Here is a 14,792-nt window from a genome sequence, read left to right as displayed (position 1 = left end):
GGGTTTCTGTACTTTACTATATATACTTTTGACAACTTTTACTTTTACTCCACTACATTCCTAAAGAAAATAATGTATTATCTACTCCAAACATTTTCTCTGACGCACAAAAGTCCTCGTTACATTTTAAATGCTTAGCAGGACAGGAACATTTTTCAATTCACGCACTTAAAAGAGAACATCCCTGGTCATCCCTACTGCCTCTGATCTGACGGACTCACTAAACACAAATGCTTTCTTTGTAAATGATGTCTGAGTGTTGGAGTGTGCCCCTGGCTATCCATAAACAAAACAAAACAAGACAATTGTGCCGTATGGTTTGCTTAATATAATGAATTGTAAATTATTTATACTTTTACTTTTGATACTTAAGTATATTTTATCAATTACAATTACTTAAGTATATTTAAAACCAAATACTTTTAGTAGTATTTTACTGGGTGACGTTCCCTTTTACTTGAGTCATTTTCTATTAAGGTATCTCAAGTATGACAATTGAGTACTTTTTCCACCATGGTATATATCTCTAGTACAGGCTACAGTATCTCATATGCCCATAGACATGTCTTAGACTGGGGTGTGGGTATCTTACCTTCTCCATATATGGGCGGGAGGTGGTGTTGGTAGTACTGGTGGGGGGGCAGGTCTCCAGGACTCACAGGGGGGTAGAAGGAGTGAGAGTTGGGGATAAAGTGGGGGTGGGTGAGGTACGGCGGGAGGTGGTGCGTGGGGGAGAGAGCGGGGGAGTACGAGGGGGGATAACATTCAGGAGACTGGGGGGTGACGACCACCCGACGCACTCCTGTGTTGTCTTCTAACACCTGGGGGGAGGAGAGGCAAAGGGGGGAGGAGAGGCAAAGGGGAGAGGAGGGAGGAGAGGGGGAGGGGGAGGGGAGGAGAGGAATTCTTAGCATTACTGGAGAATTCCACAATAGAACACATCCAATAACACTCCACAAACACTGGACTCAATTAAATCCAACCCACACTGGAGTGTTCACACAGTAGTTCTCCCAATGGTCAAATAACATGGCAGGTTGTGTAAAACCCACCATCACCACCAGGAAGTAGTTCCCCTCACAGGTAACTACAGTTGACAGATTAAGAGGAGTGTGTGGGGGGCAGTAGTTTGTAACCCAATACACTAAATTAAATTGCTATGGGTTTGATCAAACTCCAGTTTAAGACTTTGGCTGTACACACATGCATGCACACACACACACACGCACACAAATTCCACCAATTCAGACACTCTCTCGCACACACATTCCATTCCATTCACACACATTCCAATTAGTAAGCAAACACACACTCCCCCATGAGAGTTGCTTCCAAGCACACACACAAGCACCACACAAACAACACACAAACGCACCACACACACACACCACACACACACACAGGCAGCAAGAGAGAGAGAGCAAGAGAGGAGAAAAGATAGCCGACCACTCTCTGACTCCCCCCTCCGACCTCCACATCCTCTATACAAAACAGACTTACCAAACGTGAAAAACAGACATGTTATGTAAAACAAGGCCAAAGTCCCACCAGAAACTAGTTGACAGAGGATCCCCCTCTCTCTCCTTCCATCCCTCTCTCTCTCCTTCCATCCCTCTCTCTCCTTCCATCTCTCTCTCTCCTCCCATCCCCTCTCTCTCCTTCCATCCCTCTCTCTCTCTCCTTCCATCCCTCTCTCTCTCTCCTTCCATCCCTCTCTCTCTCTCTCCTTCCATCCCTCTCTCTCTCTCTCCTTCCATCCCTCTCTCTCCTCCCATCCCCCTCTCTCTCCTTCCATCCCTCTCTCTCTCTCCTTCCCTCTCTCTCTCTCTCCTTCCATCCCTCTCTCTCTCTCCTTCCATCCCTCTCTCTCTCTCTCCTTCCATCCCTCTCTCTCTCTCCTTCCATCCCTCTCTCTCTCTCTCTCTCCTTCCATCCCTCTCTCTCTCTCTCCTTCCTTCCCTCTCTCTCTCTCTCTCTCTCCTTCCTTCCCTCTCTCTCTCTCCTTCCTTCCCTCTCTCTCTCTCCTTCCATCCCTCTCTCTCTCCTTCCATCCCTCTCTCTCTCCTTCCTTCCCTCTCTCTCTCTCTCTCTCTCTCTCTTTCATCCCTCTCTCTCTCTCTCTTTCCATCCCTCTCTCTCATTCTTTCCATCCCTCTCTCTCTCCTTCCTTCCATCCCTCCCTCTCTCTCCTTCCATCCCTCTCTCCTTCCATCCCTCTCTCTCCACCCATCCTCCTCTTTCCTTCCATCCCTCTCTCTCTCTCCTTCCATCCCTCTCTCTCTCTCCTTCCATCCCTCTCTCTCTCCTTCCATCCCTCTCTCTCTCTCCTTCCATCCCTCTCTCTCTCCTTCCATCCCTCTCTCTCTCCTTCCATCCCTCTCTCTCTCTCCTTCCATCCATCCCTCCTCTCTCTCTCTCCTTCCATCCCTCTCTCTCCTCCCATCCCCCTCTCTCTCCTTCCCTCTCTCTCTCTCTCCTTCCATCCCTCTCTCTCCCTCTCTCTTCCCTCTCTCTCTCTCCTTCCCTCTCTCTCTCTCTCCTTCCATCCCTCTCTCTCTCCTTCCATCCCTCTCTCTCTCTCCTTCCATCCCTCTCTCTCTCTCCTTCCATCCCTCTCTCTCTCTCTCTCTCCTTCCTCCCTCTCTCTCTCTCTCCTTCCTTCCCTCTCTCTCTCTCTCTCTCTCCTTCCTTCCCTCTCTCTCTCTCCTTCCTTCCCTCTCTCTCTCTCCTTCCTTCCCTCTCTCTCTCTCCTTCCATCCCTCTCTCTCTCCTTCCATCCCTCTCTTTCCATCCCTCTCTCTCTCTCTCCTTCCATCCCTCTCTCTCTCTCCTTCCATCCCTCTCTCTCTCTCCTTCCATCCCTCTCTCTCTCTCCTTCCATCCCTCTCTCTCTCTCTCTCTCCTTCCATCCCTCTCTCTCTCTCTCTCCTTCCTTCCCTCTCTCTCTCTCTCTCTCTCCTTCCTTCCCTCTCTCTCTCTCCTTCCTTCCCTCTCTCTCTCTCCTTCCTTCCCTCTCTCTCTCTCCTTCCATCCCTCTCTCTCTCCTTCCATCCCTCTCCTTCCATCCTCTCTCTCCTCCCATCCCCCTCTCTCTCCTTCCCTCTCTCTCTCTCCTTCCATCCCTCTCTCTCTCTCCTTCCATCCCTCTCTCTCTCTCCTTCCATCCCTCTCTCTCTCTCCTTCCATCCCTCTCTCTCTCTCTCTCTCCTTCCATCCCTCTCTCTCTCTCTCCTTCCTTCCCTCTCTCTCTCTCTCTCTCTCCTTCCTTCCCTCTCTCTCTCTCCTTCCTTCCCTCTCTCTCTCTCCTTCCTTCCCTCTCTCTCTCTCCTTCCATCCCTCTCTCTCTCCTTCCATCCCTCTCTCTCTCCTTCCTTCCCTCTCTCTCTCTCCTTCCTCCTCTCTCTCTCTCTCTCTCTTTCCATCCCTCTCTCTCTCTCTCTTTCCATCCCTCTCTCTCTCTCTCTTTCCATCCCTCTCTCTCATTCTTTCCATCCCTCTCTCTCTCCTTCCTTCCATCCCTCCCTCTCTCTCCTTCCATCCCTCTCTCCTTCCATCCCTCTCTCTCCACCCATCCCTCTCTTTCCTTCCATCCCTCTCTCTCTCTCCTTCCATCCCTCTCTCTCTCTCCTTCCATCCCTCTCTCTCTCTCCTTCCATCCCTCTCTCTCTCTCCTTCCATCCCTCTCTCTCTCCTTCCATCCCTCTCTCTCTCCTTCCATCCCTCTCTCTCTCTCCTTCCATCCCTCTCTCTCTCTCCTTCCATCCCTCTCTCTCTCTCCTTCCATCCCTCTCTCTCTCTCCTTCCATCCCTCTCTCTCTCTCCTTCCATCCCTCTCTCTCTCTCCTTCCATCCCTCTCTCTCTCTCCTTCCATCCCTCTCTCTCTCCTTCCATCCCTCTCTCTCTCTCCTTCCATCCCTCTCTCTCCTTCCATCCCTCTCTCTCTCTCCACCCATCCCTCTCTCTCTCCACCCATCTCTCTCTTCCTTCCATCTCTCTCTCTCTCCACCCATCCCTCTCTCCACCCATCCCTCTCTCTCCTTCCATCTCTCTCTCTCCTTCCATCTCTCTCTCTCCTTCCATCTCTCTCCTCCCATCTCTCTCTCTCCTCCCATCTCTCTCTCTCCTCCCATCTCTCTCTCTCCTCCCATCTCTCTCTCTCCTCCCATCTCTCTCTCTCCTTCCATCTCTCTCCTCCCATCTCTCTCTCTCCTCCCATCTCTCTCTCTCCTCCCATCTCTCTCTCTCCTCCCATCTCTCTCTCTCCTCCCATCTCTCTCTCCTCCCATCTCTCTCTCTCCTCCCATCTCTCTCTCTCCTCCCATCTCTCTCTCTCCTCCCATCTCTCTCTCTCCTCCCATCTCTCTCTCTCCTTCCATCTCTCTCGCTCCACCCATCCCTCTCTTTCGCTCCACCCATCCCTCTCTTTCGCTCCACCCATCCCTCTCTCTCGCTCCACCCATCCCTCTCTTTCGCTCCACCCATCCCTCTCTCTCCTTCCATCCCTTTCTCTCCTTCCATCCCTTTCTCTCCTTGTGGGTGTTTATGTACTATAACGGTGACACTTTTTCCCGCTCGCAGTTGGCTCCCCCCAACACACACAGTCAATGGCCTCGCTGCTATCACCCCCCCAACAATGTACCCTGCAATAATCAACACATTCCTCTCTGCTCTGGACGGCTTCAGTTGAGAGCAAGTTTACCACACACAAACACAGCTTACCTGGGAGATGTATCCTGGGGGGACGTGGATGGGGGGGATTGATCCATTGGGAGACATCATTGGGACCTCAGCAGGACCTGCACAAAAGATACACACTGTCAGCCACTGTAACACACACACACGCTAATAACAAGGTAACGCCTAGGCTTTAGTTCAACATGCTAACACGGTCTTGTGTCATGCAGGAGACCTGGATTCAGTCACAGACACACAAACAACAGCAGGTAAAAACCTTATGGAGGAAAATCCACACATTTTTGTGTTTACTTTTCCACTGTGATCTCTCTCCTCCCCCTGGTAAAGTCATTGGTATCCCGTAGACTGCTGTAGGCAAGTCTGGGTTCATTGTACATCATACTAAACACACACACACACACACAGTAGATGAGAAGTACACAGACCCCTTTTTGCCCCCTCTCTGACCTCCCTTCGACCCTCCTCCCTCTCTTCTTTTCTGGGGAATATGAAGTTGTTCATTGAGCATAACATATGAAAACACAAACATACACTCACACACACACACAAACGCATTCACACACATTTGCACGCACACACAAATACACGCAAGCACACCCACTTGGCAAACAGACATGTGTTTAGACAGTCTCTGCAGCCTCTGTGCTCGTCGCTCAGCAAACAGCAGCTTTCCACAACTTAAACACACACAGCACAGAGTGTTCCCATCTGTGGCCCCCTAGACACAAGCACACACACACACACACACACACACACACACACAGAGGGTAGAACATGGCTCTTTAGTGTACAATCATTTTGGAGTAACTCTGGGAACAAGTTCCTATTTATTTTTGGTCTATAATGAATTAAACAACCCACATGTGAACTTCAAAATCTACAACAGCCGAGCTAAAGGCAGAAGCAAGCACAGACAGGTAACTGCCAAAATAAAGGAAACACCAACATAAAGTGTCTTAACAGCATAACAGCTTCAATGCACCTTGGCATAGATTCTACAAGTGTCTGGAACTCTATTGCAGGGATGTGACGCCATTCTTCCACGAGAAATTCCATAATTTGTTGTTTTATTGCTGGTGATGGAAAACTCTGTCTCAGGCGCCACTCCAGAATCTCCCATAAATGTTCAATTGAGTTGAGATCTGGTGACTGAGACGGCCATGGCACATGGTTTACATCATTTTCATGATCCCTCAAACCATTCAGTGACCACTCGGGCCCTTTGGAGGGGGGCATTGTCATCCTGTGGGCCACAGCCATGGTAGCCATAATGACGGTCAAAATAATGGCCTACCCAGCATTTTTGACCCTAAGCATGATGGGATGTTAATTGCTGAATTAACTCAGGAACCACACCTGTGTGGAAGCACCTGCTTTCAATATATCCTGAACAAAAATATAAACGCAACATGTAACAATTTCAACGTTTTCACTGAGTTACAGTTCATTGTAAAGATGGCTGACGTTCTACATGCTCCTAACCAATTGTGCTATTTAGTTAGTTTTATTGGGTTGTTTGCAACTTACTTTGAAACTTATTTTGTACATAATGTACCATCTCTTATGACCGAAAGTAACATGGACATCAGAACAGCGATTACTCACCACGAACTGGAAGAAGCTTTTTCCTTTAACGAGAAGGATTTACTGCTCTCCCGGGAACAGGCCCAGATCCGTGTCATTTACGTGAAGAAAAGATGGAGGAAAAGAGGACGCAGATCGGGCTGCCTTCTGAGAATCCGTAGGCGAGCGAGTCAACTCCCACTGCCATCTACTTGCTAATCATTGGAAAATTAAATTGATGACCTACGATTACAATTATCCTACCAACAGGACATTGAGAACTGCAATATCTGATGTTTCACCGAGTCGTGGCTGAATGACGACACGGATAATATAGAGCTGGAGTGATTTTCAATGCACCGGCAGGACAGAGAAGCTACGTCTGGTAAGAGGAGGGTTGGGGGTGTGTGTCTTTTTGTCAATAACAGCTGGTGCGCGATGTCTAATATTAAAGAAGTCTTGAGGTATTGCTCGCCTGAGGTAGAGTACCTTATGATAAGCTTTAGACCACACTATCTACCAAGAGAGTTCTCATCTATATTATTCGAAGCCGTCTATTTGCCACCACAGACCGATGCTGGCACTAAGACCGCACTCAACCAACTCTATAAGGCCATAAGCAAATAGGAAAATGCTCATCCAGAAGCGACGCTCCTAATGGCCGGGGACTTTAATGCAGGAAAATTTAAATCTGTTTTACCACATTTTTACCAGCATGTCACATGTGCAACCAGAGGGAAAGACCACCTTTACTCCACACACAGAGATGCATACAAAGCTCTACCCCGCCCTCCCTTTGGAAAATCTGACCATAATTCTATCCTCCTGATTCCGGCTTACCAGCAAAAACAAAAGCAGGAAGTACCAGTGACTCGCTTAATACGGAAGTGGTCACATGACGCGGATGCTACGCTACAGGACTGTTTTACTAACACAGACTGAAATATGTTCCGGGATTCATCCAATGGCAATGAGGAGTACACCACCTCAGTCATCGGCTTCATCAATAAGTGCATCTACGACGTCGTCCCTACAGTGACCGTATGTACATATCCCAACCAGAAGCCATGGATTACAGGCAACATCCACATCGAGCTAAATGCTAGAGCTGCCGCTTTCAAGGAGTGGGACACTAATCCTGAAATCCCGCATCAATAATTTTGCACGCCCAATTTTTCAGTTTTTGATTTGTTAAAAAAGTTTGAAATATCCAATAAATGTCGTTCCACTTCATGATTGTGTCCCACTTGTTGTTGATTCTTCACAAAAAAATACAGTTTTATATCTTTATGTTTGAAGCCTGAAATGTGGCAAAAGGTCGCAAAGTTCAAGGGGGCCGAATACTTTCGCAAGGCACTTTATCTGAGGCATTGTGTTGTGTGACAAAACTGCACATTTTAGAGTGGTATTTTAATGTATCCAGCACAAGGTGCACCTGTGTAATGATCATGCTGTTTAATCAGTTTCTTGACATGCCACACCTGTCAGCTGGACGGATTATCTTGGCAAAGGAGAAATGCTCACTAACAGGGATGTAAACAAATTTGTGCACAACATTTGAGAGAAATAAACTTTTTGTGGGTATGGAACATTTCTGGGATCTTTTATTTCAGCTCATGAAACATGTTGCGTTTATATTTTTGTTCAGAGTAGTTTGTATCCCTCATTTACTCAAGTGTTCCCATTCTTTTTGGCAGTTATACCTCTACCTCTGTTGAGTGCATTATCCTTTTAAATGGTTAAAACCAAAAGCAAAAATGATCCATTCAAAGTAATAATTGAGTTGGTAGTGTTAATTCTCAAATATATTACGATCAGTTGGTGTCAGATATGTACTGGCTTTAACCGCTCACTCCACTTCTCTCCTCCCCTCTTCTCTCCTCCCTTCCGTCAGATGTCAGAGATGAGGTCATTTCCTGCCTCAAATATATGGCACCATCACCCAGACAGGACGACATGATGTAGAATACAATCTGTCACCTCTACATCCAAGTGTTTCCCCTAGCAACCACATCGCAACCACTACATGATCTGGCTTGGAGCAACACACAGAGAACCCCCCCCCACACGCACACACAAACTACAGGAGATCAGTTCTCTCCGTGTCCATAGACTAACTAAGCAGAATCTCATCTTCAAAATAATTAAGCATCATCCTTTCCCCACTACCACATGGAATACACTCAAAACTGCAGGAGACACACTCACACACTCTCACACACTCTCACACACACCCTCTCACACTAACATTCTCATACAGAACAACAGGAGACACACTCAAACACTCTCACACACACCCTAACATTCTCATACAGAACAACAGGAGATGATGTAACATTTCATCAGATGTTTCTAATAATACAGCTGTCTAGAACAGCTGCTGCAGGGCCCCAGAGGTGCACACACACACACACACACACACACACACACTGTAATTGACTGTGTTCCATTATTGCGTTTAATGTTGTTGTGATGATGTGTTACGCTATGCCTACGCTAGGTGATAGGCGATTGATTGCTTTGTCCTGTTAAAGGATGGGAGTGGCTTTGTGTCAGGGTTTAATCCATCAGAATTCAATCACTTCTTGACAGCATCCCTTTTGATTTGAACCAAACCTTCCACACATATTCGGCCACCGTAGAAGTGACTGTTTGGATCTGAATGTCAAAACATTTAATAGATAAAAGGTGCTCAAAGTTGACCTATGTTGCATACCCCAGCATACCATGAGACTACCATGTCTTCACCACTGGCAAAGATAAACGGTTGAGATGGATGTCATTTAAAAGCATACAAACAGGGTTGTCAAACTATTCCATCATTTCATGAACCATGCTACAGACACGCCCCCTTTATGAGAGTCACAAGTGTGCATCTGCCACTGAAGGAGGAAGTGTCATGGTGCGTTCGCAACCAAGATGGAAGTGGTAATTTACCACATATGACTAGGAAGAATACGCAACTCAAACTGGTAATTACTAGTGGGAAACTTCTCATCATCCTGAGCACCTACTTCTCACACATGGTGACCTCTGACGTCACCTACTAAGGAAATGGCCTCTTTGACAGCGTTTTTTCGGCAGTTGAATGCAACAACAAAACATTATTTATAAAAAGCAATCTATTCATGTGGTTTTAGAACTCTATCATTTGTTTACAAGCATGATATCTGTACTTTTAGTTTGTGGTTTACACAGCTTGTTGGCCATTAGCCAAAAGAGATGAATGTACCCAACTGGTATTTACGACTTCACAACTGGTATATTCCCACCTCCCACATGGTTACAAGTGTAGCATGAGAGTGGAAACTTGAGGCCCAACAAAACAATCCTGTGACAACAGACAATGGTGTTGGAGGGCCAGTAGAAGGCACTCTTTCCTCTGGTCTAAAAAAAGATATCCAAATGCCCCAGTCCCAATGCCCCAGGGCAGTGATTGGGGACATTGCCCTGTGTAGGATGCCATCTTTCGGATGGGACGTTAAAAGTGTGTCCTGACTCTCTGTGGTCACTATAGATCCCATGGCACTTATTGTAAGAGTAGGGGTGGTAACTAGGGATGCACAATATGTCAGTGAGCATATCGGTATCGGCTGGAGGCTATGAACAAGCGATTAGGTGGCATTCTCTCTGAGCCTCTTTACTGTGTCGCCACCATGCTCGATGCTAGGCACAAGGACCACTACCTTCTTTAACAGGCATTCTCTCTGAGCCTCTTTACTGTGTCGCCACCATGCTCGATGCTAGGCACAAGGACCACTACCTTCTTTAACAGGCATTCTCTCTGAGCCTCTTTACTGTGTCGCCACCATGCTCGATGCTAGGCACAAGGACCACTACCTTCTTTAACAGGCATTCTCTCTGAGCCTCTTTACTGTGTCGCCACCATGCTCGATGCTAGGCACAAGGACCACTACCTTCTTTAACAGGCATTCTCTCTGAGCCTCTTTACTGTGTCGCCACCATGCTCGATGCTAGGCACAAGGACCACTACCTTCTTTAACAGCATTCTCTCTGAGCCTCTTTACTGTGTCGCCACCATGCTCGATGCTAGGCACAAGGACCACTACTTCGATGCAGACCAGAAACAGAGTTGACGTGAAATGTTACATACACAGCTGGACAAGATGGAAAAGGACACAGTGACAGTGGGCACCGAGGAAGAGGCCACGGACAGACAGACAGAGCTGAAACTTCACTGCTTGACATGTATGATGAAATCCTGGATGAGAATGAAATGACTGAACAAACCAACAACGAAACAGCACAGCAAGTAAGTGAATTAAATAGGTTTTGATTATGTTTCACTGGTAATGGGGACATACATAAATGCCAACAAAATGACTTTTTGGTCAGTGTGGTGTGTATGTAACCTTTATTTAACTAGGCAAGTCAGTTAAGAACAAATTCTTATTTACAATGACGGCCTACCCCGGCCAAACCCGGACGGACGACGCTGGGGCAATTGTGCGCCGCCCTATGTGACTCCCAATCAAGGCCGGTTGTGATACAGCCTGGATTCGAACCAGGGACTGTAGTGATGCCTCTTGCACTGAGATGCAGTGCCTTAGACCATAACTATTGATAACTATTTAACTGTACTAGAATGCTTAAAAGGCCACTAAAATGTTTAATATCGGTATTGTTTTATGTAATATCGGTGCATCACTAGTGGTAACCCCGGTGTCCTGGCTAAATTCCCAATCTGGCCCTCATACCATCATGGCCACCTAATTACCCCCAGCTTCCGATTAGCTCATTCATCCCCCTCCTCTCCCCTGACACTATTCCCCAGGTCGTTGATACTGTATAAATGAGAATGTGTTCTCAGTCAACTTATCTGGTCAAATAAGTTGAAAAAAGAAGAAAATGCATAATGCCAGGAATATAGTGAATACTGAATATAGTGAATACTGAATATAGTGAATGCTGAACATAATGAATACTGAATATAGTGAATGCTGAACATAGTGAATGCTGAATATAGTGAATGCTGAACATAGTGAATGCTGAATATAGTGAATGTTGAACATAGTGAATGCTGAACATAATGAATACTGAATATAGTGAATGCTGAACATAGTGAATGCTGAATATAGTGAATGCTGAACATAGTGAATGCTGAATATAGTGAATGTTGAACATAGTGAATGCTGAACATAATGAATGCTGAATATAGTGAATGCTGAACATAGTGAATGCTGAATATAGTGAATGCTGAACATAGTGAATGCTGAATATAGTGAATGCTGAATATAGTGAATGCTGAACATAGTGAATGCTGAACATAATGAATGCTGAACATTGTGAATGCTGAACATAGTGAATGCTGAACATTGTGAATGCTGAACATTGTGAATGCTGAACATTGTGAATGTCATTTCATTTTCCCACTGAAACCTAACCGTGACACCAAAACCGCAATACGTACCGAACCATGGGTTTGGTGAACCGTTCCACCCCTAACTACAACCACATTACTAAGTCTTTGACCACACTGTGTTGTTACTTTGGTGAGTAAAAACTCATGCTTCCTGCTTAAACGCCAAATATCTCCGATACGTAGCGTAGCCCCTATTTCTGTGGGTGTTGTGCCATCGGCTGAGACACAACATGGTCTGTATGTTGTAATCCTTTAAACACAATAACTCAGTGGAGAATAAAACATTTAGGAACAGATGTGGAAAACACTTTCACTCTCTCTCCCCCTCCCTCCCTCTCTCCCCCTCCCTCTCTCTCCCTCCCTCCTCCCTCTCTCCCCCTCCCTCTCCCTCCCTCTCTCTCCCTCTCCCCCCCCCCCTCCCTCCCTCCCCCCCCCTCTCTCCCTCCCTCCCCCCCCCCTCTCTCTCTCCCCTCCCCCCCCCCTCTCTCTCCCTCCTCCCCCCTCCCCCCTCTCTCTCCCTCTCTCCTCTCTCCTCCTCTCTCCCTCCTCTCTCTCCCTCCTCTCTCTCCCTCCTCTCTCTCCCTCCTCTCTCTCCCCTCCTCTCTCTCCTCCTCTCTCTCCCTCTCTCTCTCTCCCTCTCTCTCTCTCCCTCTCTCTCTCTCCCTCTCTCTCTCTCTCCCTCTCTCTCCTCCCTCTCCCTCCCTCTCCCCATCTCCCACTCTCCCTCACTCACTCTCTCTCTCTCCCCCTCCCTGTCTCCCACTCTCTCTCTATGTGTTTCTCCCATCTTAGTCCCTTCCGCTGTCCCTCTTCCCCCCCCCCTCTCACTATCGCACATGTGGTTACCATATTGAGAGGAAGCACAGACCCTCCTGGGAAAGAGAGTGTGTGTGTGTGTATATGTATATGTGTTTGTGTGTATGTATGTGTATGTATGTGTTTGTGTGTGCTATGAAAGGAGTCTGTTTGTAAGATGACCTACATACAGCCAGGCGCAGATGGAAATCCTACACACACATACACACTACGGTTGGGTGGTACCCAGATTTCCATCCCGGGATATATGATATAACCGGCAGTGCACACAAGAGGCGATATTTATTTTTCAAACATAAAAGAAGCCCTAAAAATGTCAGTTACCAGAATGCTCGCAAAATGCTAACAAGTACAAAGGAACTCCCATAGCGGATGCTAGGTAAATGCTAACAAGTACAAAGGAACTCCCATATCGGATGCTAGGTAAATGCTAACAAGTACAAAGGAACTCCCATAGCGGATGCTAGGTAAATGCTAACAAGTACAAAGGAACTCCCATAGCGGATGCTAGGTAAATGCTAACAAGTACAAAAATCCTGTAAAAAAATGACGGTATATACGGTAAACCCCCCCAACCTTAACACACAAACCCTTGCACATACACACACACACAAACCCTTGCACACACACAAACCCTTGCACACACACAAACCCTTGCACATGCACAAACCCTTGCACATACCCTTGCACATACACACACACAAACCCTAGCACATACACACACACACACAAATCATCCAGATCTGGCAGCTGCTTCTAGGGGCTCTGATGGGATATCTAGTTTGTGTGTGTGTGTGTGTGTGTGTGTGTGTGTGTTCGGGTCAGTATATGTGGCACTACCTGGGCATTATGTATGTGTTTAGCAGGATGTGTGTGTGTGTTACAGAGGTAATGGTATCTCTCCAGAGCTCTGAGAACAGACACTCCCACTACAGTTTCCTCTGCCTGAAGCCCAACACACACACAACATTAAGTCCAGCACACACTTTAACAGTTCCCAACAACGAAGTAAATTACAGGAACAATGTGCAGGATGGGAGTGAAGTTTTACAGTGAGAGATAGACAGAATGAGAGAGAGAGAATGATAAAAAGAGAACACAGAGAGAGAGAGAGAGAAACAGAGAGAGACGATGCAGGAACTGTGGGAGACAGTACATCTGAAATAGCAGAGACCAGACAGTCTGGGGTGGTCGAGCCAAATCTGATGCCACACACAGTCACAAGTCTGGTAGCCATGATGAATGAGGGCAGTGAGGATCAGTGAAGCAGGAGGTACATACAAAGTACTTCCACTACAAACGCAGCATCATCACTTATGATTGACATTCCAGAGCAAGTCAGCAGTCAGCTGAATAATTACAGACTTCAGCTCTAAAGAAAGTGACAGAGACAGACAGACAGACAGACAGACAGACAGACAGACAGACAGACAGACAGACAGACAGACAGACAGACAGACAGACAGACAGACAGACAAAGACAGTGACAGTGACAGAGAGAGACAGAGACAGAGAGAGACAGAGAGAGAGAGAGAGAGAGAGAGAGAGACAGAGAGACAGAGAGAGAGACAGAGAGAGAGAGAGAGAGACAGAGAGAGAGAGACAGTGACAGAGAGAGAGAGAGAGAGAGAGACAGTGACAGAGAGAGAGAGAGACAGAGAGACAGTGACAGAGAGAGACAGTGACAGAGAGAGAGAGACAGAGAGACAGTGACAGAGAGAGACAGTGACAGAGAGAGACAGTGACAGAGAGAGACAGTGACAGAGAGACAGTCACAGAGAGAGAGAGACAGAGAGAGAGAGACAGAGAGACAGTGACAGAGAGAGAGACAGAGAGAGAGACAGTGACAGAGAGAGAGACAGAGAGAGAGACAGTGACAGAGAGAGAGAGAGACAGTGACAGAGAGAGAGACAGAGAGAGAGAGCGAGAAAGACAGAGAGAGACAGAGAGTCAGTAACAGAGAGAGACAGAGAGCACCTAGATCTTATGCACAGATTCTGTCAGACCTGGGCCCTGACAGTAAATCTCAGTAAGACCAAAATAATGGTGTTCCAAAAAAGGTCCAGTCACCAGGACCACAAATACAAATTCAATCTAGACACTGTTGCCCTAGAGCACACAAAAAACTATACATACCTTGGCCTAAACATCAGCGCCACAGGTAACTTCCACAAAGCTGTGAACGATCTGAGAGACAAGGCAAGAAGGGCATTCTATGCCATCAAAAGAAACATCAATTTCAACATACCAATTAGGATTTGGCTAAAAATACTTGAATCAGTCATAGAGCCCATTGCCCTTTATGGTTGTGAGGTCTGGGGTCCGCTCACCAAC

General features: G+C 46.8%; 1 protein-coding gene across 3 annotated transcripts in view; it reads right to left on the bottom strand.

Annotated features, from left to right (window-relative positions):
- Window positions 1-14,792, bottom strand: part of LOC110495706 (fibronectin type III domain-containing protein 3B) — a 129,671-nt gene that overhangs the window by 72,555 nt on the left and 42,324 nt on the right. For all 3 annotated transcript variants that reach the window (XM_090207959.1, XM_090207960.1, XM_090207961.1), the window contains exons 4-5: window positions 4,721-4,797; window positions 593-821 (exon numbers count right to left, since the gene is read on the bottom strand). In XM_090207959.1, the coding sequence (XP_090064085.1) occupies window positions 593-821; window positions 4,721-4,797 (306 nt within the window). The remainder of the gene's footprint in view (window positions 1-592; window positions 822-4,720; window positions 4,798-14,792) is intronic.

This window comes from Oncorhynchus mykiss, chromosome 18, assembly GCF_057628025.1.
Source record: "Oncorhynchus mykiss isolate SJ-2025 chromosome 18, ASM5762802v1, whole genome shotgun sequence".
Taxonomy (NCBI): domain Eukaryota; kingdom Metazoa; phylum Chordata; class Actinopteri; order Salmoniformes; family Salmonidae; genus Oncorhynchus; species Oncorhynchus mykiss.
Note: the sequence above shows the minus strand (reverse complement) of the source record. Positions and strands in the feature narration are given on the sequence as shown.